The sequence below is a fragment of the Tiliqua scincoides genome, chromosome 15, assembly GCF_035046505.1.
Source record: "Tiliqua scincoides isolate rTilSci1 chromosome 15, rTilSci1.hap2, whole genome shotgun sequence".
Classification (NCBI taxonomy): domain Eukaryota; kingdom Metazoa; phylum Chordata; class Lepidosauria; order Squamata; family Scincidae; genus Tiliqua; species Tiliqua scincoides.
This window is the reverse complement of record NC_089835.1, coordinates 2,628,128-2,653,525: the sequence shown is the minus strand read 5'-3', so window position 1 is coordinate 2,653,525 and position 25,398 is coordinate 2,628,128. Positions and strand designations below refer to the sequence as shown.

The following is a 25,398-nucleotide window of genomic DNA, read 5'->3' as shown; positions in this document are numbered from 1 at the left end:
GGATACAGCTGCATGTGGGCGCAGGGACATCCCAGTAGAGGGGGTGGGGGAAGAAAGGGAAGCAAATATACAATATACGACCCAGTATATGTGTATATAGAGTAGGCATAACCTTGATGGTTATGGGGGGGGCAGGAAATGGATGTGGATGGAGGGAGGCACAGCTGGCCAGACCCTGGGAGTCATGTGATCAGGAAGAAAGAAAAAACAGGAGATGTGCATGTGCAAGTGAATGACAATGCAGGGGAACCACACTGGGCCACAGGGCTGCCCCTCCCTGGCTGCACCTGGAGATGCAGAGGAAGAGGGGTGGGTGGGCAGAGTGCGGGGCTGCTCCGTGAGCTCTTCCACACTCGTGCGCAGAGGGGAGAGGGTCCTAAGCTCCACTTGACTGGCCGTGGCCTCCCCTGTGTCAATATCTAGACTGCAAGCTCCTCGCAGGGCAGGGACCTGCCACGCACACCGATGGCACAACTCTCAGGCTGGAGGTGGGGGCTCACATGACTCAGTGCTCCTCCATTACTTATCCCCCCCCCCATACACAGAAAGCCAGCATGTCAGAGAAAATGCCCAGGCAGAACCGCGACGCAATCATTTTCTATATGCAGGGAGTTGGGCTGAAAATAGAGGAAGTAAGTATTGCTTTGGGTGAATTCCCAGCTTCAGCCTGAGGTGGTACACTGACTGCCTTGGGGAGAAACAAGCAAAGAAACATTGTTCAGCCGGAGCTTACTCTGTCTCCGCTCCAACAGAGGGAAGAGGGGGCAGAAGCTCCTCTTTCCTAAAGCAAAGAGGCTCCTCCACAAACCCAGCAGACACTCCGTGGAGGGCACCTCAAGGAGCTGTTCAGGAAGCAGGCCTCTCACATCTCGTGCCGGTACACTGGCAACAGGCACGACAAGAACAGGCAGACGTACTACCCCAAAGGAGCCAGCACCTGCCTTTCAAGAGCCGGCCAATGAGGGAGATGAAGCGGAAGAAGTTCCCAACACCTGGCCCAGGTGCAGCAACTTCGGTTCACCTAAAAGAAACACGCGCTCGGGGCAGGCAAAAAGCAACGGGAATTGTGCCAATGAGCCCCCTTGAATGCACAGAGAGCATGCTGGGCCCTGCAGGGAATGGACGGCTGCCCCCTAGAAGGGTTAGGTTGGCTTCACCGTGGACAGACTTCCAGCCTGTTCACTGCTCCAGATCCTGGCTCCTACTGAGGAACGAGACAGGAGAGAGGCCCACAGGCTGCCCCACACCAGCCCCACACCAGCCCACAGAACAATTCTTTAGCTACGAGGCCTCCCTGGAACACGTTCAGCACTCACACGATTCAGATTTCACATTCTGATCTGAATCTGAATAAAAAGAAGGAATTGGTCACTTCGGCCCTAGAAGTTCTACTTCTGAAGTCAAGTCCAGGGACTGAGCTACGGACACATCTATGCGCCCAGACTGGTTCTCAGCCAGCTTTAACTGCTGAGTCCGTTTAAACGCGCCCACGAGGGGGATCTAATCCTGGAATCTGCAGGCTGGTGAGGGGTGTTGCGGAGTCTCTGTCAGACAGCCTCTTTGGGAACCACTGGCAGATCACTGGAAGCCTGCAGTGGAGCCTGGAAACCCCAGAGGTTCCATGGGGTGACGAGAGGAAAAGAGCCAAACCAAGGAGTTGGGTGGTTGCTGAACAGAAAGCGCGAGTGGGTCTCTATACCTTGCTTGCTCCAGTCTAGCCAGCCAGCCATGAAGGCTCTGTGGAGACAAATAGCAGACGAGGCAAGAACGCTGACCTGCACTGCCCCAGATTGCATTAAGAGAGAATCCATTGGCCAAGACATCCCTAATAGAAAGCTCCCTGTGTCTAGAAAGGCAGCACACGTCGGAAAAAGGCTCAGGTGCAGTAGTGGCTCCACTATGCTACCTTTCTCAGTGCAGGACTGTTCTCCTTCCAGACAGGGAAGCATTCCAAAGCACAGCCCCCACCCTGCAGTCTCAGGCACCACGTGCTGGGAAGAGGCACCAGAGGACCAGCTGCTTGCCCACGCAGGACTCAAGTCCCAGAGGAGCCCAGATCTGCTGAAGGGGCCACAGAGCTCAGCACCCAGGTGGGGGGGGGGGCAGTGTGTGCGTTGCTTGGGCCAGGGAAGGGCCGGGAGTTCAGAATCCAGTCCTGAAAGGAGGGAGGGGACTCATTCTTACGAAAGCCACCATTAAGGGACATGAGCCCCACGGACAGATCGTTCGACCGGAGCCTGCGCATCGGCCTGGAGAGGCTCAGCTTCTGTTTGCTAAGCAGGACACCTCACCTGTCCTTGCCGTTCTGAATGGAGTTCTGTCCCAGGCTGCCGCGCTCCAGCATGGGGGAATTGCGGCTGCGATTCGTGCTGGTTGAGAGGACGCTGTTCTGTGGAGGGCAGAGACAGCCGGTAAGTGGGAGCCCTGTGGCCACCCGGCCCCGATCCTGCAGAACAGCAGCAGTGCTGGTGTGCTGCTTCTGAAGAGAGGCAGTGTGAGGAGATTCCCAGAGAGCCAGAGGGGGCTCTAGTTCTGCATCCCTCCCAGTTCCCAAAACCAGCCGGAACGGCTCCCTCTCCTGCCGCACTTGCCCCGATCCCAGCGACCCAGTTATCGGAGAAGCGGCACACAGAAGTAGCCCCCCAAGCACCAAAGAGGGACTGACTGTGGAGGGGGTCGGGGTGCTCTTTTTCCTCTCGAGGCCGGGCAGGGGGCTGGCAGGCACTTTGACGGTGCTGTTGGCCTTGCGCTCCCCGCTCCTCCCGGTCTCCCGCTCCTCTTCAGGCCGCTTGTTCTCCGCATTGGCCACCTGCGTTTTCTTGGAGTATGAGGTGGATGTTGGGATGGTGGGTACTGTGTGGAGGAAGGAGAGGACGAGGCAGAGCTCAGGACCCCAGTCTGGGAAGGGGTGTGCATCAGACTCAGCCCCTCAAACCGCCCCCCCCCCCGGTTTGTAGTTATCTAGGGAGGGAGCTGACGAAGCATCCAAGACTTCACTGTACTGTAATGGAGATCAACAAGCAGCAGGCAGGTTAAGGAGCCGCACTCACCTGCCACTTATATTACATTGAAATAAAAACCTTCCATTTAAAAAAACCAGAGCATGTTTGTAGCCCTCATAGCTTTTCCTAAAGCAAACGGAGGAGAAAAGGGTCTTCTTGAGACCAGTTGGAGTGGGGGGCAGGAGGGCTTCCAATCCTGAAGGGGGTGGACACACAGCACACTCCCATCGCCTCCCCTTTGTTCTCCTGCATGCCCCGTGGCAGGGTCCTGCCTCTCTCGTCCTCCGTCAATCCAGCAAATCTCAGCTCGCCACCTGCCCTCAATTTGGCAGGTGGAACAAAACAAAACAGTTGGCAATAAATAAGCACATTTCTTCAAGGTGCCCTAGTTAGCCTGGTATGTGCTTTCATCCCGCCTCAGAACCTCATTTCCGTGCTTCATTTACAGATATGCACCTTTGCCTTCAAGTCCATGACTTATAAGGCAAGCTGAAAGGAGAATGCATCAAGAACTGACCATGTGCCAAGTGTTTGGAACAATGAACATCATTTTGGGGGGAAGAGGGGAATTTTTTGCCATATTGCTTTTTCAGATAGGATATTTATATATCGCTTTACAACAAGTTCTCAAAGCTTGGTTAACATCTAGAGTCCCTGAGCCATGGCGGGGAAGAAAGCCCGACCATCAAAAGCAAGCATTCCCAAGACTGCCTGGTCAACCTGAGCATCATTCACGCATTCGCTGAGCAGCGCAGAACACTCATGCAGCCCCTGGACTCGGAAGGGAACCCCCCCAACACAAGCACATTCTCTGTGATGCCTGGTGAGCATTCACATACCCCATTCAACTTACATAACTTTCCCCTTTTACTGTCTTCCAGTAAGACATGCTGAACACACCCAAAAAACAACAACACAGGAAGCTTCCTCCAACTGAGTCTGGTCCTTGGTCCATCTAGTTCAGCACTGCCAAGCACTGGCTGGCAGCAGCTCTTCAGGGTTTCAGAAAATGGACTTTCCTAGACCTACCTGGAAAGGCTTGAACCTGGGAACCTGAGTTCTGAATGCACCCTACCACTGAGCGATGGCTCTCGACTGCTGGGGTGAGAAGAGAGACAATACTCACCCTGGTCACTGAAACGGCGCTGCTTGGGGTTGGCTGAGACACTGCGCTGTACCTTGTGCGATGGGGAGGGGGCGGTGCTGTTGGTGAGTTCGGGTTGGGGGCGTGGCTTCAGGGTAATGGTATCGTTGTCAAGCTGGAAGAGAGCAAGGAAGCGTAAGTGGGAGTAAGGGACGGTGGCAGCCAAGGGAAAACAGAGGACCCTGGACGCACCCTGCGCAAACACCAGTAGAGAAGCTGGGGAGGTCCTGTTGGAAAGAATCTCTGGCAGGCCAGGCTAAGAGCATCTGGTACGTCACGGCTTCCAGAAAGAAGAAAGCCTCTTTTAATACTGAGTTCCAACCACTGCTGTCAATGACAGAAGAGAGTATGTGTGTCAGAGGTGGGAGGGATACTTATTCTGTAAGCCTGGTCTACACAGGGCAGAGAACTAGAATGGGCTGTGCCACTGAAGACTGCAGTGGAGGATCCCACAGTTGGATGTTCCCCCTTCATGCTTATTTTAAAAACCTGCATGGAAAAAGCCCTGTTCCCTGATTATTAACTTTCAGGGAGTTGACAAAAGAAGGGAAGGCGCAGCACATAAAAGACAGTCTTGACATGGTGCAGCCGCCACCACTGCCTCACTCCCACCACATTTGGGGCCTAGCAACATTTTCTGGAAAGTTTGGTGAAATAGCCTTGCCCCAAAATGGAAGTGTGGGGCGGGGGGGGGGGGGGAAAGAGGCCAGAAAATGCAAGATAAAAGACATAAGTCAACAAGCAAGGCGTCTTCGTGAGACCACAAGTTGCGCACACTGATGGAATGTCTTCCCGTTGTGTCTTTTTTGTAAACACAGCTGCAGGAGGACCTGGGGCTTGGTTAGTAACAGGGGGAAGGGCTGACTTTTGACCTGTCAGACATTAGAGGGACAGCAGCACTGTTCACCTGGGGTGACTCTCCCATGCAGAACAAGCAACCCCAGCTCCCACGGCCAGGACTGCTGCAAAGTGCCTGGTCTGCAGCTGGCCGCAGGTGATGCCGAGCTGTGGTCAGTTGTGTTTGCCACAGCCACAGGATCTGTTCATTGGTGGGGTGCTGATCACAGCCGCACAACCTGCAAGGTCTTGTGATGGCAAGGAAGGGAAAGTTGGGGACCACTGGGGGAGGCCCTGACACATGCAAGGGAGCCATGGGGCTGAGATCAGACCAAACCCTTCCCCTCTTGCCTCAGGCAAGATGAGAATTGGGGGCAGAGCTCCCCCTCGCTACTGGACACAGGAAGTTGATCAACACCCTGCTTCCAGATTTCAGTTGCTCCCTGCCCCAGGACTCTGGAGGGGAGGCGCCTGGGACCCTCGCACCAGCCTTCCCCTTTACGATGCTTCAAAGGGGCAAGGAAGAAGCCCGGCACAGCACTGAGAAGGCACTGCAGTCAACTGCTTCAGCTGAGCCGACACCCTTCGGGAACGCAAACCACCTTAGAGTGTGCAGCCAGCTTCCTGACAGACCTGAGCCCAGCCAGCGGCCAGAGCACTCACCTCCGAGTTTTTGTATCCTAGCAGCAGATATGTAGCCATGACTTCATTGTACTTCTGGCTGACTAACGAGTCTTGGATTTCCTCCCGGGTGTACCCCATGGATATCATGAGGTCTGCATGGGGGGAAAAAGGGGAGGGAGAGAGAAGGTCAAAGGGTTTTGGGACACACAACAGAAATTAAGCCTGTGTTGATGAGGCCAGCAGAGATCCAAGGGTCTGTGCTACAGGGGAGGCACCCCTGCCCCAGAGCCGCACCTGTCCGCCGGGGGTCCTTGTAGTCAGGTAGAGGCTCCACATAAGGCTTCAGTTCATCATCTTCATGCCCCACATTCATCCAGCGGTCTTTCATAATTTGCTGGGGGACAAGGGGAGGAGTTGAGCAAACAGGTGGGGTGCAGGGAGAGAGGATCTATTCCTCCTTTTAATGCTTGCATTTATTCATTCATTCATTCATTATTATTTCGGTCCTTCCTCAGAGACACTCAGGGCAGCACACCGCATCCCCCCCTTTATCCTCAGAACCACCCCGTGAACGAGAGAGAGAGAGAGAGAGAGAGAGAGAGACCAACCCTCATTTGCACGCAGAAAGTTCAAACCTTGGCAACATCTCCAGGGAGGCCTGAGTGAGATTTGGGACTAGATCTTCCTAGTCTGAATCTAACCATTGCTTCTGAGGTCCCCATGAGCTACTTGGTCCCCTAGCCCCAGGCCATCTCCTCTCAGCCCCAGTGAAGGCCTTTCCCAGCCTAGCTAATGGAGAGCATTTTAAGAGAAGCTGCCAGGAGGGTAGAACCTGGGACCTTCTTGCATTCAAAGCAGGGGCGGAGTGACTCAACCATGCAAGGCAAGTGCAGGACCTGGGCGGGTAAGGAAGGATTCTCCCAGCCTGATCTCTCTTCTCATCCGGGTCCATGCACCCGGGGGAGGGGGGGTAAACTGACTATTGCTTGCTTCCCTGAAAGAGAGCTTGCAGGGTGGGGAGATAACACACAGCCTTTCCTCAGTGCAGACAGTGCTGACAAACCCTGCTTGATTAAACAGGCTGGCAGGGCCTGGGTGCATTTACCAGTTAGTGAGACACACTTGGGCAGGGAAAGAGGAGGTCATCCTCTGCGGGGAGGGGGGAGCTCCACATACACACACACTTCAGTGCATGTGCATTGCTGACTGCAAACCCCCAGGCCCTCCTGTGGACGCCAGAGACCCCTTCTATGGTGAGCATGGTCTCCTTATGTTGTGTGCATCAATTCAGCACTGTAGCCACACTCTCCATCCATAACGAACGGAAGAGTCCTCGTCTATACCTTTCTCCATATGTGAATGCAGAGCAACTATCCCCATTCTCTCTCTCTCTCTCTCTCACGCACACACACTCCTTTCAAATCAAAGGAGGCCCTCCTTCCCAAACCCTCACAGCCTACGGTTAAAATTATTCCTAGCAAGCAGAGGAACAGCGGAGACTGCGGAGCCCAAACGCCAAACATCAAGGAGTTTCCCTCGCCGACTGGGGAGACAGAAGGCTGAAGGGGCCCTGCTTAATTGCCTGCCTACACAGAGAAGGCAATTTCGGATGGCAGGGGGCACTGCAACCCAGCCAGACCCAGGCACGAGCCAACAACTGGGAAATGAACCATGGCCTATTGCCACCAGCAGCAGAGCATAAAGCAGGGAGGGGTTTTTCTGCGTGTTTTTTTTTCTAAACAAATAAATCAATTTTTTTATTTAAGGGGGGAAGCCACACAACGCACAAAGATGTGGCTTTCACCTTTGCAAAGCTCTTGCGTGCTGGATGTAGTCTCAAAAAATCAGGGAAGCATTGACAAGATTTTAAACTCATTAAAAAACGAAAGATATAATTAGAAGAACAAACGGTGGGTTTGTGTGACTGGTCAGAAAAACCACTCAGGCAGCTGATGCAAAGATCACTCCGCATGAGCTGCCAGCACCTAGAGTGTGCCAAGCACTTCATGGGTCCAATGTGGGTGCAATCCTCACAAAGTCTCCACCTGTGGATGACCGACTCTTCCCCCCTTCACCATCCCGCCCCCCTGACGGCTCACCTCTAAAGTGCCTCGCTTGCTGGGATTGAGGATGAGGAATTTTTTCAGCAGGTTCTCGCAGTCCGTGGACATGTAGAAGGGGATCCGGTACTTCCCCCTCAAGACCCGTTCCCGCAGCTCCTAAAGACGGGGGTGGGGGGTGGGAGAAGTGAGAGTAAGTGACAACTCCATGTGCTACTACAGTGGGATACCTCCCCCCAAAAAACTTGGGACAGTTGGTGATCCTCTTAATTGAAAGAAGAAGCTTTCTTAAAGGTTACAATCCATGAGTAGTGACTCCTGAATCTTGACTGTGTGGGCAAACCTAAGCAGAGTGGGGCATGATATGGCCTGGCCCTTCAAGACACACAGTTTAGGAAAGGAGGGAACAGAGCAAAGTCCCACGTGTGGGGCCAGCCATGGGCTCCTGTTTCTGGGTGCAGGGGTGGGATTCACAGACAGGAATCATGGTATGACAGGCGGAGAACTGGAAACCCCGGTTTTCAAGAGGCCCATCACCCTCTTTGGCCTGCCTACCTTGAGGTTCTGCCCATCGAAGGGCAGTGAGCCGCTGACCAGTGTGTAAAGAATAACCCCCAGGCTCCATACGTCCACCTCCGGCCCGTCATATTTCTTGCCCTGGAACAGTTCGGGTGCGGCGTAGGGGGGGCTCCCACAGAACGTGTCAAGCTTGTTGCCAAAAGTGAACTCGTTGCTGAAGCCAAAGTCAGCAATTTTAATGTTCATGTCGGCGTCTAGGAGCAGATTCTCTGCCTGAGGAGAAGGGGGAAACATTGTTATCCTGTCGCTATGCTTCATTAACGACAGTAATTACATATATATGCCACACCATCAAGCGCAGGACATTGTACAACAAAAAAGAAAAAGAGGTCCCTGCCCCAAGAGGTCCACAATCTAGAAACATACAAGAGGGAGACAATGGAGGAGGGGGAGGAGTGCACTTGGCAGAGAGACAAATGGTGATTATTATCACACTTTAACAATATCCAATCTTAATGTTTTCAATGCTTCTGGGAGGCCTTTTTCTGCCCCTCCCCCCTTTTTCCTTGTGCTCATACAGGCCCCTATGAAACACAAACTTTAGGAATATGTTTGTTGTTGTTGTCCAGGAAGGACAGCCGTTCATGCAGACTGTCTGAAGCCCAAGTACAATCCCTCCCCCTGAGATTTCCTCAGGTGTTTGGGCAGATCTCAGCAGTCCTGAGGACTAGCTCCTTGGTCCTCTCCCAAACATCAGCCGCATCCTGCCTCCAGTCCTCAATTCTACACTGGCACAGTACGAGGGCGGAGAAGCGGATATCCTACACCTCTGCCCCACAGCTGCTCTCTCCGAATGCTTGCACTCACCTTCAAGTCTCTATGTACAATGAATTTTTGGTGACAGTACTGCACAGCAGACACTATCTGCAAGGCAAGAGCAGGGGTGGTTAGGAGGATATTCCTGATGATGATCAGGTGATGATGCATCATTCATACACAGCCCCCATCCCACTGTGCTGCCTAAGGGTACATTACTGGAGAAGGGCTCCCTGTACAGTTGGGGGGCTTAATCTAAAAGACACCTTGGGCAGGGAGTGTTAGGTGTAAAAGGCCACAATGGCAACTAAGCCTCAAAGGAAAGGCTTATGACTGCTGTCTCTTCACCCAATGCATCGTTAATGGATGGGTCTCCCTGCCACATGACATGGTAATGGCTGCTGGCCAGGGTTGCCTGAGAAGGTGATGAGACACATTTGTGGAGAGCAGGCAGCCACCAAGATGCAGCTAAATGGAACTGCTATGTACCAAGGAAGTCTATCTCTGCAAGCCAAATGCAGGGTGGGGGGCTTTTGAAGCCCTGCTTTCAGGCTTCTGGTTGGCAGTTGTTGGGCATGGAACAGTGGGCTAGAAGGGTGGGCTGAGGGCATGGGGTCAATACACACACTGCAGCTCAGCACAGGCCGAGAATATGACACCATCACAACTGTTTATGGCACTTCTGAGTGCGCAACCAGCTCCCCACGCATCACTTTGTGGCAATCTTTAGAACTCTTCAGAGCATAATCTTTCTCCCCACAATGCAGATGGGGAGGACTGAGGCCGGAGGGAGCAGCTTGCCTAAGGCCACGTAGTGAGTTCATGGTGAGGATTCAACCAGTAGCCTATTAGCCACTAGGCTCCCTGGCAACCGCACTAACCTGTCGGAATTTTGCCCTTGCCTCCTTCTCTTTCATTCTTCCGTGGGCTACTAAGTAATCAAATACCTCGCCTGGAAGGAGAGAGAATGAGAAAGCAATTGGTTTCCTGGTGTCTGGTTTTCAACTACACCACTGCGGGGAGGAAAGGCTGTTGCCAAACCCCAATATTTCTGCGGTTGGAAAACCAGGGGATCTGTGTGAGGGCCTGGAATCCCATCTCCCCAAACACTAGAGGAGCCTTCTCTATGGGCAGCTGCCAAGAAGAGCAGAGCTGGAAGCAGACCCCCTCTTATCGCAGGCAGGGGTGCCATAGTTAGGAGGGGGGACTGTTCCGGGTGACACCCCAGGGAGGAGTGACACCAAAATGACCATATTTGTTACCAGTGGTGTGAAAATGTACCAGTGGTTAAAAAATGGTCAAACACACTTGAGTTGATAAGTCCATGTTTAAAATCAATTATTAAAAGCACAGAATAGTTTATTACAATTTTTTTAATTTAGCAAATAAATTCCATCACCATAGCAAATAACATATGAGAGCTATTGTCTTTTCAAAGCAATCCATTAGGTAATAGATATGTGACGTAAGTCAGGAATAAAGACGGCAGACATCCTCTTTCAAGATATATGTGCAGCTTGATCCTAAACATGTTTGTGATACTGTAATTTAAAGGTGCTGCTTTAATTTTGCTAGTTTGTCACCATTACTGCCAATGCATTCAGTGATATATGGGAATTACAATTTATGAGTAACATCAGTACAAAAAACATTACTAAGAATTCTTTATATGGTCTGGTATAGGAGGAAGACTATGAGGGTGACATCATGATTTCTCGCACTGGGAGACACCAACTCTAGTGAAGCCTCCAGTCAGAGGAAGGGAAAGCAGGCTGGCCTTGGTGGGGCTTGTCAAAGGTTTTAAAGCCTGGATTTCCTGCTCACAAATCTAACTGTTGCTTAGGTGACAGTTTGGCAGGGAAGGAGGACCCTGTCACCTGTTTCTGCTCCTCCCCCTCTCCATATTGAAGGGGGGGCAGAAGAAAGTGTGGAGGAAAGAGAGGAGACTGGTGAGAAGAGCAGAGATCTCTAAACTTTTCAATATGATGGCCACCCCATATATTTTACACATTTTTGCAGGCCAGAGAAATGTGACAATTACAAAGAAACAAGGCCATGCTTAAACTGAGAAATCATATATAATGAGTAACAATGTCAAACATTAGCAAATGCTCTGACAAAAAAGAAGTTAAAAAATCTTGTGTAGTTTAGAGACCCCTTGGCTAGAGTGTTGGACACCTAGGAGAGGAGGGAGTTCTAGACAAGTTGAAAGTCACTGTTCTAAATGAAGTGAATCAAATACAGCCAGGAATAGTGCCTTACATAGAACATCTGGGCTAGATTAATTGTGACATGTCTGCCACTTTGCATAGCCTTGGAACAGGAAGCCAGTGCAAACAACCCTTAGGCTGGCACAGCTGATTTTGCACTATATGGCCGAGCTTTGGAGAACTGTGGGTTCACAGGTTCTCCCCACTCACTCTTGGAGGAGGAGGGATGATGATGCTTTCACCTAAAACAGAACAAATCACAGTTCTGTGTTATATATAGCACATATAACTGTGGTCTGTTATAATTCCAGTTCAAAAATAAACCAGGGTTTGATTTTAACCATGGTTTGCTGCTACATCTGAACTAACCTAACATGGTACATTTTTGCTGAGTGCCAGAATTGGGAAAACCACCCTGGAGAGCTGCTACCAGTTGTGGTGAGCAGAAGCTATTTCAATAGAACTCACTTCTGATAACAGAATGATTTAAAAATTGTAGGTGGCCTTGTTGATCCATTAGAAGAAAAATCCACAATCCAAGATCAGGCAGTGCTTTATTTAGGATCAACCAAAAATCCTGATGTAAGAAAATGAGCTTCTGAACACTACAGAAGTCTTCACCAGGCAAATGGTAAACAGAAGCATGGGAGAGAAGGGGAAAGGCTGCGGACACACTGGAAGAGCCCCAACAGTTGGCTGTTTCCACAATGGGTTTGCCCAACACGCTCCCCGTTCTTCTCACCCAGTACGTCGCTTACCATCCTCCTGATGAAGAATCCTACAGAATTCAGAAGCTTGCACATTTTTTTTCTTTCTCACATCATTACTTTTATTGGTCCTAAAGAACCTCCTGACCTTGAGATACGTTCTCTTCCTGTCCCCCCAACCAAAGACTGAAACAAGGCAGAAAGAGGAGGTGTCAGAAGCTGCAAATACCGAACCAGGCCACATGAAGCCACAAAACCCTCCACACAACCTTTCTCTGCCCTTGAAGTTGAGAGCGGGAGACCTGGCAGCGGCTCAAGGAACAACGGCTCTCCAGATTAGGAGCCCATTCTCAATGTTTTCTCCAAGGGGTTTTGAGGACACACTTACCCCCGCTGGCATACTCCATGACGAGGTACAACGTCTTCTCTGTCTCTATGACTTCAAATAATTTAACTGCAAGACAAGAGGAGAGAAGGTGACAGGTGGGCAGGCGCTGACGTGGAAGGTCTAACACAGTGGAAGGTGTGAGGAAAGTTCACTGAGGGTGACAAAATTTCCCAGCTGGCCAGGGTTCAGAACAGATGAGCTGCAAAGTGCTCCTTCACAAGTTGTGGCGATGGCCACTAGCCGATGGGCTTCTAGAAAAGAATGGCCGTAGATGGGGGAAAGTTGCAGGGCCTCGTGTAGAAATTAGTCTTAAGGGCCCTACAGGAACTCTTTGCTGGGGTGGAAAGAGGTTTGAAAAAAGGATTAAGCGAAATTCCTGGAAGGTGGGGGTTCATCAGCTGTTCTGAAGTATGGAGCATCTGCAGCAAATATGGGACAGCTGGGGGGGGAGAGAAGAAAATGAGAGCCAAGGTCTCACCTACGTTGGGATGATTCAAGACCTTCATTATTCGCACTTCCCGGAAGAGCTGGTGGGAGAGAGGAGAAATAGTAAGATAAAATGTGGGTGATGTTACAAAACATACCCGATGGGTACACTTCTTGCACGGCACTCTTCTGATGACCTCCCGGCACCAGCTACCAAAAAGAGGACGGAGGAATGAAGACCCGGGTTTGCAGAAGGATGAGATTTGAAGGGTCAACTCCTCACGCATGGCCAAAAACGCGTGCTTTTCAACCAGCTGTGTCCGTACCACTGGGGGACACTTTTCAGTGTGACAGGTGGCCCTTGGGACCAATGTGATATTACTCTTCTTGGCCCTCCAAATACACACACACAAGGCACAGCCTGCGCAAGGAGGACACGCAGAGCAGAGGAGAGAATCGGGAGGCAACAACTGAAGAAGCTTCTCCCTTGTGATGGGGACACCCAGGAGGCAAGACCCTCCTTCTGCAGGCAGCAGCTGGGTTGAAAATCCCTGCAACAGAACAGCCCAGCACCCACTCTCCAGCACCCTAGGCTAGGTCAGAACCCCTCTCCCCCCTCCCTGTTCTCTCAGAAGATTAGACATTTTTAAGGATAATGCATTACCACAATCCGTTAATTAAAAAAGGCAATCGGATTGCCTGCCATGAGCCAGGGTAATAATAAGCTGCTAACAACTGAGCAAAGGGATATTATTTGGAGCAGAGCGTGCACACTCCCCCCCCCACCCATGCATGGGCCTGGAGAGGGAGGAAGAGCCAGCTTCATTCTCCCCAATGCGCACACATCCCACAGTGGCACACAAGGAAACCCACATTTTAAGCAGAGAGAGAGGCCTCCCCAAAAGCATTTCCTTTGCTTAAGGGAATCAGGTTTCACTCAGGAGCTGTGGGGGAGATCAGGCCCTCTGCTGAGCAGACCCGGAAAACCATCTCTCGAGCGCAACCAGCAGATGCTCAGGCCGACGCCGGAGGGAAAACCCATCCCTGCCCGAGCCTGACGGCAGCTGTTCAGGCAAATCCTGCTGCTGCTGCTGGGAAACACGGCTCAGATCCTGCCTCGGCCCGGAGGGCAGAGACAGATGGCTACTCCAACTGCCCCCCTCCCACGCTCCTAACCTGCGTGCCCGGATGCTGCTTGTGCGTGCAGGTGCCTGGAGAGGAGATGGCAGCGGCTCGAGAGTGAGAAACCAAGACCAAGATGAGGGATCTGAGCTGGGGCGGCAGACCCGACTGCCCTGAGTGGCCGAAGTCTGGGTGCAACAGCCCTCCGGCTCCTGGAAATTTTACTGGGTGCTGTTTAGATGCAGTTCCACCCAAACTCAACAGCCAGAAACACAGCCAGCTTCTCTGCCCTCATGCAGCAGCAAAGCACGTGGCGTGGAAGCCCCGGCACAGGCTGAGCCTTGGGTTCGTTCAATCCCCGGCAGCCTCTCCACACAGGGGAAAGACCTGGGAGCCTGAAACCCCTGGGGAACTGTTGCCGGTCAGTGTTGAGCTAGACGGACCAAGAGCCCCATTTGGGTCAGGGCAGCTTTCCTGTGTCGCTGGTCTGCAGAGCTGCACACGGACAAGGCTCAGAGCTGCCTTTAAGAGTTGGAAATGGAAAAGGTGCAAAAGAGAGCGACTAAGATGATTACGGGGCTGGGGCACCTTCCTTATGAGGAAAGGCTACGGCGTTTGGGCCTCTTCAGCCTAGAAAAGAGACGCTTGAGGGGGGACATGATTGAGACATACAAAATTATGCAGGGGATGGACAGAGTGGATAGGGAGATGCTCTTTACACTCTCACATAATACCAGAACCAGGGGACATCCACTAAAATTGAGTGTTGGGCGGGTTAGGACAGACAAAAGAAAATATTTCTTTACTCAGCGCGTGGTCGGTCTGTGGAACTCCTTGCCACAGGATGTGGTGCTGGCGTCTAGCCTAGACGCCTTTAAAAGGGGATTGGACGAGTTTCTGGAGGACAAATCCATTATGGGGTACAAGCCATGATGTGTATGCGCAACCTCCTGATTTTAGGAATGGGTTAAGTCAGAATGCCAGATGTAGGGGAGAGCACCAGGATGAGGTCTCTTGTTATCTGGTGTGCTCCCTGGGGCATTTGGTGGGCCGCTGTGAGATACAGGAAGCTGGACTAGATGGGCCTATGGCCTGATCCAGTGGGGCTGTTCTTATGTTCTTATGTACGCAGACCCTGCAATCTGCTCAGTTCCAGGTGGCAGATCCCAACCAGGTTTTTCCAAGGCATCTGTTTATCAGCCTCAATTGCTCCATGTTTTCCAAGTTGCCTCTCCCTTCTCCGTCACCCTCTCAGCAGCCCACCCCTCTCAGTCCTTGTTCCTCCTGGCCAGGCCAAGACTTCATGACCCCATTCGCCTTCGCTGAAGGGCCCTGCGCCAGATCTGCCACTTCAGGGCACGAGGGCTGCCCCTGGTCCCTGTGACCAACTCCTGAGTGCCGGAATATTTGTCTGGGCGAGGCGACAGAACCCCCAAACACCACCACAGCTGCACAGCGCTTGCTAAGCATGCCGTTTGCCCAAGTGCTGTCTCCAAGGCGCCAGAAGCAGCCTGCAGGGTCCTTCTGGGGTTCCAAAATGCTCATCTGTGCCCCTCTTTCTCTGCTTTGAAGCTGCTAAATAGGATCCCCCCCCCAACCATTCCTGGGAAAAGGATCTATAACCACTTCCAAGACCATGGCAGCAAAGAGACATCTGGAGAAGTTGCAAAGCTGGCACCCACCAGGCGGCCAGATGTTCCGGCTGCTCAATTAAAGCCACTGTGTGTAGTGCTTTCTGAGCATGCAAAGGGCATCAAGTGTACTCCCTTGATGACATTCTTACAACACCACCGCCAGGTGAGCGAGTCTCATTAACCCCAGTTTGCAGGTGGGGAAGACCGAGGCTGAGAGAGAGAGAGAGGGGGGGGGGCTTGCCTGAGGCCACCGCCCAAGTTCACAGCAGGCGGTCCCGATTTGCAGCAGCGTTTGGCTGTGACAATTAAGTTGCGGCAAGCAGCCCTGGCTGCTCCGGTTGCCCGGCCGACGCAAGCAGAAAGCGCTTTCGGGCCAGCACAGCGACACAGCTGACAGATCGCCCCTCTGGGCCTTTTTATCTGTGGCGGCTTGTCATCTCCGCCGGATCATTGCGCCTTTTGAAAGAGGCACTTCTGCTTTTGATGGATTCCGTCTGGCAGCTCTGGACTCTCGTGGCACAGAGGTGGAGGATGGTGGGAACCCCACAGGCACAGAGGCAGGTTTGGAAGTCAGCGGGCACGTGGATATGGGCTCACGCTTGCCAGACTCAAGCTTGCTCATGCTGGACGAGCACTGCTGAGCCAGGGCATGCGAGGCAAACAGGCACAGACACCAGGTTCTCCCAGCATCTTGCACCGCCAGCCTTCCAGGAAAAGCAGTCAGACCCTCCTCGTGGACAAGACCCTCATTCTAGGGCTGCACTGTTACTTTCTTCTACTTGAGGACTTCCCAGACCCACTTGGTTTTGACGTGGCGGCTATATCGTGTGCCTTTCAGACTATGAGCAGGCATCCAGCCCACCTCCTGCACCCCCACCTGAATTCAACATTAGTTATATAAGCTGCACACAGGGTGCTTGCCCCACTTTAGAGAAACCTTTGCCAATTAAACCAACATGTTTCAAACTAACTGACCTCAGTTAAATCTGCAGAGGATCACAGCAACTATTAAGAGGGGTGAAATAAAAAACACAATTCTCCTCGTTATGAGATGCTGTATGGCAGACACCATTCTGGTAACTAGGCATCACAGACAGAAGAGGCATTCCCTCCTGCAAGAGAAAGCATCAGGGGAGAAGAATACCTCTTCCAGGATGAGGTCTGCTACCTGTGGTTTTTCAACGCATTTGGATTCAAAATAATCAACTCCATGTCAGCAGAAAACAGAGACATGCGCAGCTAGAGCTGACAGCCCAGAGATGAGCCACCTGTGAGCAAGGCAGATCACAGCCAGGACAGGAGATAGAGCTCAAAGTCACCTCCAAGGACATCACCCTGAGCTGCAGGAGATGGAGACAACCTATCACCTCCTGCGCCAACACTTAGAACTCTGGAAAGTGGCCAGCTGTGTCCTACTGAGTGTTAAGCAAGGCACATTTTTTAAGATCTGCTAAGAGGCACATCTGTGGGGCATCCACACCTGGTGACAGGCCATGCGGGCGGGAACCAACTCTACAACAGCTACGGTGGATGATGAGGGGCAGGTAGAGGGGATGGTGGCAGCCTGCCAGTTCCCTCAAACCAGGGAGTTGGGCCCTTTGGGCAAGGGAGGCAGAAGAGTTGCATATAAGAGGCAGCGCCCTCTCAGGTCAGGGGGAGAAGGAGAAGGTAGGAGTGTGACCACCCCCCTTCTCTCTGTCTCAGGCCAAATCAGAGCCCAGGCCCTCCCAATCTTCCCACTGTCCTCACCACTTTCATTCCTTACAGTTGATATCAGCTTTATGCCAGAGCCAGCCCCATTCTATTCAAAGGAGCACTTCACCCCTACCCCATCACCAAAGCAGCCCTGCTGAAGCAGTGGTAATGTCTTTACACTCTCACATAACACTAGAACCAGGTGACAGCCACTAAAACTGAGTGTTGGGATTGTTAGGACAGACAAAAGAAAACATTACTTTACTCAGCGTGTGGTTGGTCTGTGGAACTCCTTGCCACAGGATGTGGTGACAGCACCTGGCCTGGATGCCTTTAAAAAGGGATTGGACAAGTTTCTGGAGGAAAAATCCATTACGGGTTATAAGCCATGATGTGTATGTGCAACCTCCCGATTTTAGAAATGGGCTATGTCAGAATGCCAGATGCAAGGGAGGCACCAGGATGAGGTCTCTTGTTATCTGGTGTGCTCCCTGGGGCATTTGGTGGGCCGCTGTGAGATACAAGAAGCTGGACTAGATGGGCCTGTGGCCTGATCCAGCGGGGCTGTTATGTTCTTAAACTACAATTCCCAGGAGGCCTTGCAGGTCTTCTTGTTATCTGGTGTGCCACCTGGGGCATTTGGTGGGCCGCTGTGAGATACAGGAAGCTGGACTAGATGGGCCTATGGCCTGATCCAGTGGGGCTGTTCTTATGTTCTTATGACTGCTGAATAGCAAGGGGTTAACCACAGGGAGTTCTGGACTGTTCCCAGCCCACACCGGAGCAAGCAGGAACTGCCTCCCCCTGGGGGCAGTGAGCCTCTCAGAGTGCAACCGTGCATGCCAGCTCCATCCATCACCGCTGAGGAGGAGGAAGCCAGGCAGCGTGTAAGCTGGGAGGGGGGAGGTGTGGAGAAGAAACTACAACAGGGAAGGCATTCATCCTTGCAAGCAATATTCCAGCCTCTTGTGATGAAGGAGGTCATGTGCTTGCAAGTCCAGCTGCCTGTAGCGGAACAGAAGAAGAGGACATTTCACAGGCATTGTGGTGCTGGCTACCTTGCTAGAACTGCTTGTTCAAGAGAAACCCCAAGTTTTGACAACCTAAATCCTACAAAAGGGGGGGGGGAGGAGACAGGCCACCTGATGGATGGCTAGGAAGGCGGGTTTACCCCTGACTTAAATAAAGATACACAAATCCCCTTCTTTAAGGTCACAGGACTCAACTTTGGTGGCGGAAGTGGTATGTTTTGTTCCATGTGAACATGGGTGCTTTCCAGATCTTTTGTTCATTCATTCAGCTCAATACTGCTTCACTGACTGGCCAGGATTTCTTTCCCAGTCTGACCAGGAGATGCCAGGGACTGAACAAGGGGTGTTCCTCATGCAAGGTGGGTGAGGGAGGCCGCCACTGAGCTACAGCCTGTTCTGAACTGGGCCAGGGACAGAGGTAAGAGGTGATAAACATGGCAGACCAAAGAACACTTAACTGCACTGAGCACAAAGACAGCCTGGCCTATCCTCCCTGTCCAGTTCTCAGATGTGGGTGGGGGTTGTAACAGAATTCTGTGCCCCTGCCATCAAGTTCCAGCTTCCAAGAATATCAACCACCCATCACCACATAAAGCTGCCTCTACATTGATCCACCTGAGCTCAGCATTTTCTGCCGTCTCCGGGCTGGGGGGGTGGGGGGTCCTTCCCATCACCTGACCCTTTTAGCTGGAGACTGAACATGACCATCCACAGACAGAAGGTGTACCAGGCTAAGTGGACACCATTCACCTCCTGAGTGGCAGCTCTCTTATATTTAGTGGGGGGGGGGGGAGAACCATCACTGCTCCTCCCAACACAGCATTTGTGGGCCTCTCCAGTGCCTTTTCCTTTATAGCCTGAGATCTTTGGAGATGGGGAGCCATTTATTTGCTCACTCAGCCATGCAGACCACTTTGAGAACTCCTTTTGGGCAAGTAGCCGCATACAAACCTAAACAAATGAGCCACAGCTTGCCCCAGTCCTTCCCTCTCCATAACTGGGATTGGTGTGTTAACACCTGATAAGATGTTGGGGCTTGGTGGAAGCTGAGGGAGACCCACACACACAAAAATTAAAAAGTTGTCCTTCCAGACCTTGCTCCTCCAGTGCCAAAGCTTTGGGGCTACAATCCTGGCACCAGGGTCAGCACGGCAGGCGCTGAGTGGTCGTTGCCAGGACAGACAAGCTTTCTTTGCTGACCCAGCCAAGGGAGCCCTTTCTGTGGCAAAGAGGCCTCTGAAGCCAAAGGACTTTCATGCAGGCTGGCCAGCGGGGGGAAATGCCTCCAGGCAGTGCAAGTGAGCAACAAAATCTGCCCTGGAGAAGGATGGCCAGCAGGAGAAAGTTTTGCTCAGGTCCAGAGAGCTGTGGCGACAACAGCAGCAAGAAGCCCAGCTGGCTCTCCAGGGCTTTTGTTTACAAGGTTGAGTCAGCAGTTGCTGCCGAGTAGAGCCGCATGGGGCGGGCTGGCCGTGTCAGGCTCAGAGTCAAATGGGAATCCAAGTCCAACTGGAGCGGTGCTCGTGCTTCAGGAGCTGGTGGTTGCCGACAGGCACAGTGCTGGCAGGTTGGGAGCCACTGCGGAGAGGTGGGGGGTGCACAGGGAAAGGAGGCTGATACTGGGTCACTGGCAGAGGCCCCCGTCGGACACAGGCCAGCTCCGGTGGAAAGCTGGAGGATTAGGGGGAAAGGACAGGCAAGGGGAGCAGCAGCTGAGGCGCTTTTCTGCACTGACAGAGGATGCAGAAAGAGAAAGGGGGAGACCTCCGCCATTCTCTGCTCTCTGGCCTTTTCTTCCACTGGCTGTGCAATCGTGTCCTGTCGTCTCCCAAAGGCAAGAGGGAGGAAAGAAAGGGAAGGACTGCTCCCTTCTCGCTCTGCCTGACTTGAAGCAACTTTGGAAGCTGAAGCTCCAGAAATAACAAAAAAAAAAGTTGCTCAGCGGGTTGGACAAAAGGAGGGGGAAGAGACAGAGGCCAGAAAGGCCAGTGAAGCAGGAGATCTGATAGAGCCTCTCAAGTGTCCACAGTTCCAGAGCAGGTCGTGACCCCAATACACAGAGCTCTAAGCCTGGAACATTTTCACATGAGAAGGAACAGGCTTCCCTTGCCTTATCTTGTTGTCCTCCTCATTTCTCTCTTGCGACTTCAGTACAACCACCACCACCACCCCCCTTGACAGCCAAAACAACTCAACCAGTAGCAGCCAGAGCCCCCCCCCCCTTGTGACAACTAAGCCTAACTCTGCTGAAGGCTTCATTGAGAGGAGCGCTGTCGAAATCTCTCCACCAATTTATGATTCAGACAAGCCCCCCCCACCCCGCCACTGCTCTCCAATCACTGGAACGAGAAGCGAGTGGCTTTGCGAGCTGTGTGCAAGGTAGTGATGAAAGCACTTTTCACAGGGCTCCTTGAGACCCCCCCCCCGCCCAAACAAGCGGCCTGTCCTTTTACCTTCTGTAAGCTGGATGAGTTCAGCTGCGTCTTGTCGATTATTTTCACAGCCACCTGGATAGAAGGACACACAGAAAAGCCACGTTAAGTTTATTTATTAAACAAATCAATAACCCCTCCTGTTGCTGAGAAGAGCAGCCTAAGAGCAGCAAGACTGGAATCAGGGGCTCCAGCCCCCTTCCCCCTGAGCACACCAGCTCTAACAGGCACTTCTTCCTACAAAGGGAAACCACTGAAATGCCTGCCTCCAATTTTAAAAGCTCTGGGGCGGAGGGGGGGGGGAGGCTCACTGAGCACTTGGCTGCGGAGCTTCCCCAGACACCGTACTAATAAGACACTCCGGGAGATGCACTGCCTGAGCAGGCAGATGCTCCAAAAGCTGCCTGTTATGCCACTTGCTAACCAGCTGCCTGCTCAGCAACTGTCACGGGGCCGGGCAATTAGCAGGCTTGGGGCTGGGCCTGGATTCACAGTGTCCAGGTGACGTGGTCACCGGCACAGAAACACTGCTGGGTTGGAGAACCCCCAGCAGCACTACTGCACTTGCCCCCCCCCCATGAATCTCCTCAGCCTGACAGTTCATGGGTGCCAGCGAATTCTGAACGGGAGAGCTTTGATCTTAGTCAGCCAGGCCCCCAACAGTGCAGGAGCAGCCCAGTACTCCACTGTCAAGCTTTTCAAAAGGCTCACAAGCAAGGAACACAATTCACAGCCCTACCTGGTTGACTGTCCTCCAGACAAAAGGCTACTAGCTTCAGTGGCACGCTGCCCCCAAATATGGAGGCTTCATTTGCTATCACAGCTAATGCCCGACTCAGAGTCATCCTCCACAAATTTACCAAATCCCTTTTAAAGTTATCTAAGCCAATGGCCTTAAGCACATTCTGGGGTAGCAGATTCTACAAGGATCTAACTGTAGCTTGTATGAAGTGGTTCTCCTTTTCGTCTGTCTTGAATCTGCCATCAATCCTCTTTCATTGGGAGACCCCAATATTCTGATTCTACATGAAAAGAAGAAAGCTGTCGCTAGTAATTTTCTCCACACCACCCAAAAATCTCGCAAGTCTGACAGAAAGTCAGAAATCCCTCCACCCTTAGCCCCCTTTCCCCTAAACTCTGAAGCAGGGGTGTCAAACTCATTTCATGCAGCGGGCCAAACAGCATTCATGGTGCCTGCTGAAGGCTGGAAGTGTCGGCATTAAGTAGGAAGTAATGTCATCAAGCAAGTGATGACCAGAAATAAGCACTTTTTTCTCACTTAGGAACCCACCTGCTTCCCTCGAGGACTCCCAACCCTGCCCTCAGGGAGCCCCCAGTCTCAAATGAGCCTCCAGCCCTCCGGAGACTGGCTGGACCCTGTGCTGGCCTGATACAATTGCTCTCAGCATGGTGGCCAACTGTCCTTATGTGAGCTGTGGGATGAGGGCTCCCTCCACTGCTTGCTGTTTCACATCTGTGATGCAGCAGCAGCAGCAGCAAAGGAAAGGCCAGCCTTGCTTTGTGCAAGGCCTTTTATAGGCCCTGAGCTATTGCAAGACCTTCATTCATTCATATAAGTTCCATCTCTAATACATTCATTTATTCAAATTTGAAATGTAAATTAATTCTTGTTTTCCTGGCATCTAACACAGTGTCAGAGTGATGGTGTGGCCCTCCTGCCAAAACGTTTGGACACCCCTGGTCTAAGGCTTCAAATGCTCTTTCCTTTTCTAGTGTGGAGGGTGCTTCAATTGTCCAAGTATCTTGGACAATTATCAAGTCCAAGATAATTTGGAATGTGATCTTCTTTCCCAGTTCTGCAGTATCCTCTTTTTGAGATGGGAGAGGCCAGAACCAGATCCCTTACTGCAAGAAAAACAGTGCCTCTCTATCCTGTAACCAGATCCCTTGCTGTCCCTAGCAGCATATACCAGCGAGACAACCTGGGGAGGAAAGTAGAGCCCACCCCAAGTCCTGCAAAAAAAGAGAGGGAGAGAGTCTGAGTTGCCTCCATCCTCTTTAATTGACATCAGTTCTGCTTTAAAAAAATATAAAATAAAGGAAAAAAAACCCCAGCCAACAACCCACAGACAAGAGATGGAAGGAGGCCAGCCTCAGCACCAGTAGACCAGGGCTGGTAATTGCATCTCTTGTCAAGTGGCGGGGAAGGATTGCAATGAGCGGAGACCTCAAACCAGCACTCCAGATTCCCCGGCTAGTGTCACGCAGCACACAGCTCCTGCACTGAGTGGTACTAGCTCTGTTCTGAAGAAACCTAATCCCACACCAAAGAGGCAAAATCCTTACTTCGAATCAACTGAAAAACCCAGGTACAAAAGTGGTGGTTGCTTAGCTTTGGCCTGGAGTTTCACAGCTCAGAGGATTCTGGGTTTGGGGGAATCCCAGTCTGAAGGTATGCAAGGCGGCCACCTTGCTGGAACTCAGGAGGCAGGATCTGGCCACTGCCTGGATTGGAGTCGGCTTTGGAGCTCAAGATATCCTGTCCTGAGCTCTAGCATGGGTGAAAAAGTGGGGCATAAATCAAACTGAGCTGCACAAGACCTTTGGCAGGTTGCAACAGCAAGACGTATTGAGAGTCACAGTCAAAAATGACAGACATGAAGTCTTCTGTGGTTGTTGCCCCCACATGCATTAGAGGGCACCAAGTTATGACTAGAAACTTGACTCTTTGCTGCCAAGGAACAGCCTGATAGGAACAAGGATAAGAGCAATGCTGGCTCCTTGCAGTTTCAGGATTAGACACGACAAGTCAACTGCAGAAAACCATGATCAACAGGGTGCTTTTCCTCATAAGCTGCTTTAACATGGGAGTGAGAGGGGTCAGCATTTCACTCCATCAGCAGCTCAAGGAGAGAGTGTTGGGAGCTGCAGGTTTTAATTGGGAAGCCAGGCAACAGTTTCTACTGCTTATGCCACCAGGATTTCAGGCCAGCAGCCAACCTCTAGGCAAGAACTTTTGTTTGCAGCCTGGTTTACCTTCTCAGCGGAATGCACCCTGAAACCGTAGCAGGAACTATACCAGATTGCAAGTGTGGGGGACTATGCCATCTCCAAAACACTCCCTGCCGAAAGAAAACTAACTAAGCAAGGCAACAAACCAGTCTTCAACTGGTCTTGCTAATTTTTGATTTGCATGGAGTGTTCCAAAATGGTATCTATCTGAAATGGTATAATCCATTCCACCACCTTGCAGGAGTCTAGCAACCTGATCCCATTACGGGTGCAGATCCAGATCTAGCCTAAGGCCTGGTAGACACCTAAGGCACAGCAGAATGATAGACAGACAGACAAGACAAGAGGGGCAATGAGAACAGACCTATACTGTTTCTGACCACTGGGGGAAGGAAGAATATGTGCTTCAATGCTCCCTTGTGGGAGAAAGTCTCCCCGTAAGCAGAAAACTAGCACTGCAGGGTGTGGGCTGAGATAAAGGCAGGAGGTCTCAACTGTGAGATTTACAAGGAAGAGACCTCAGAGAACATGGAATGGCAGGCTTCAGTCACATCATTCCTGCTCTTTAGCAACAGGAATTTGCTGGAGAATTCTCATCTGAGCTAGACACGCACCTTAGCTAGGCTTGCTTACAATCCCTAAAGAGCAAGACGGCCAAGTCAAAACGTTCAGGGGAATAGGTTGAAAAAAACTTTGTTTTGGGGGCAAAGGAAAAGACCAGAAAGCTGGCTACCCTGGGGGGGGGGGCAACAGAGTCAACCCTGATGGGGGCTGCAGCTTCTCTTCCCATCTCCACTGCCCAGGAGGCAGCAGACAGCTTCTGAAGAACAGCCTGGGTGTGACAGTGGCGCCACCATCTGTTCAGGGAGACAGGAGGGGGGTCCTGAAACGAGCTCTTGGAAGCCTTTGGAAATACAAGATTTGACGTTTTTTAAGGTTGTACGTTTGTTCCTCCGGACTAACGCTGGAAAGTGCGGTCAGGTAGGTATGGGAAGGAAGCTGCATTCAAAGCACTTTAGTAACAGAAGGGAGTCTGCCGTGGCAGCTGTGGAAGCACACGGACGTCTCGAGCCAAAAATCAATACAATCTTCTCTGACACAATGACTTTGGTGTGGTTAGGCAGTAGATGCTTCTGTGCATCTTTGGGAGTTCTCACTTGAGGATGCATTTAGGGCCGGAGGTCAAAGTTTCTTTTAGTAGAATATGTTTAAAATATAATGCAGGGATTTTTTGTTTGTTTGTCTGTCTGTTAATCGATTTAAAAAAGAAAGCTGTTTTCAAAATGCTGCAATATTCTTGCTCGGATTTCAAGGGTAGAGGACAACTTCTACTCATATTTAATGGAGTTTCTTTGCCCCCTACCCTTACTGCAGCCCTTCAAGCCGTTGAAAAAGCTACTCCTGAGGGTTGGAGGACTTGCTGGGGATTGGTGCATGGGTGCACCCCCCCCACATACACCCTTCTTGTGCAAGGGTCTCTTCAGAGACCAATCTCTGTGTTTTTCAAGGTCATATAGCCAGAAGTGGCTCTTACGGATACAAAGAATTATAAATCAACACAGGAATGATTCATCAACCAAGGAGTTCTTCACATTACTATGTGGTGAGCACACATTGAGAGATTCCCCCCCCCCCCCAACTTCAAATCTGATGTGATTTCAGGTGAGCCACCAGGCTCTTGGCCTTTATTCTGTTGCCATGGTGGCTTGTTTATTAATAAGGACTAATCTGTGGGGGGTTTGAGTTTTTAAACCAAGCTACTAGTCCTCATGGTTATG

The 25,398-nt window shown here is 51.6% G+C and overlaps 1 protein-coding gene across 11 annotated transcripts in view; it reads right to left on the bottom strand.

Annotated features, from left to right (window-relative positions):
- The window catches only part of MARK2 (microtubule affinity regulating kinase 2), a 101,732-nt gene that overhangs the window by 8,605 nt on the left and 67,729 nt on the right, over window positions 1–25,398 (bottom strand). For all 11 annotated transcript variants that reach the window (XM_066610447.1, XM_066610450.1, XM_066610449.1 and 8 more), the window contains exons 3-14: window positions 20,669–20,722; window positions 12,786–12,834; window positions 12,308–12,373; window positions 9,884–9,954; window positions 9,054–9,110; window positions 8,223–8,459; window positions 7,707–7,826; window positions 5,902–6,001; window positions 5,647–5,759; window positions 4,129–4,261; window positions 2,666–2,853; window positions 2,292–2,389 (exon numbers count right to left, since the gene is read on the bottom strand). In XM_066610447.1, coding sequence (XP_066466544.1) covers window positions 2,292–2,389; window positions 2,666–2,853; window positions 4,129–4,261; window positions 5,647–5,759; window positions 5,902–6,001; window positions 7,707–7,826; window positions 8,223–8,459; window positions 9,054–9,110; window positions 9,884–9,954; window positions 12,308–12,373; window positions 12,786–12,834; window positions 20,669–20,722 — 1,286 coding nt within the window. The remainder of the gene's footprint in view (window positions 1–2,291; window positions 2,390–2,665; window positions 2,854–4,128; window positions 4,262–5,646; window positions 5,760–5,901; window positions 6,002–7,706; window positions 7,827–8,222; window positions 8,460–9,053; window positions 9,111–9,883; window positions 9,955–12,307; window positions 12,374–12,785; window positions 12,835–20,668; window positions 20,723–25,398) is intronic.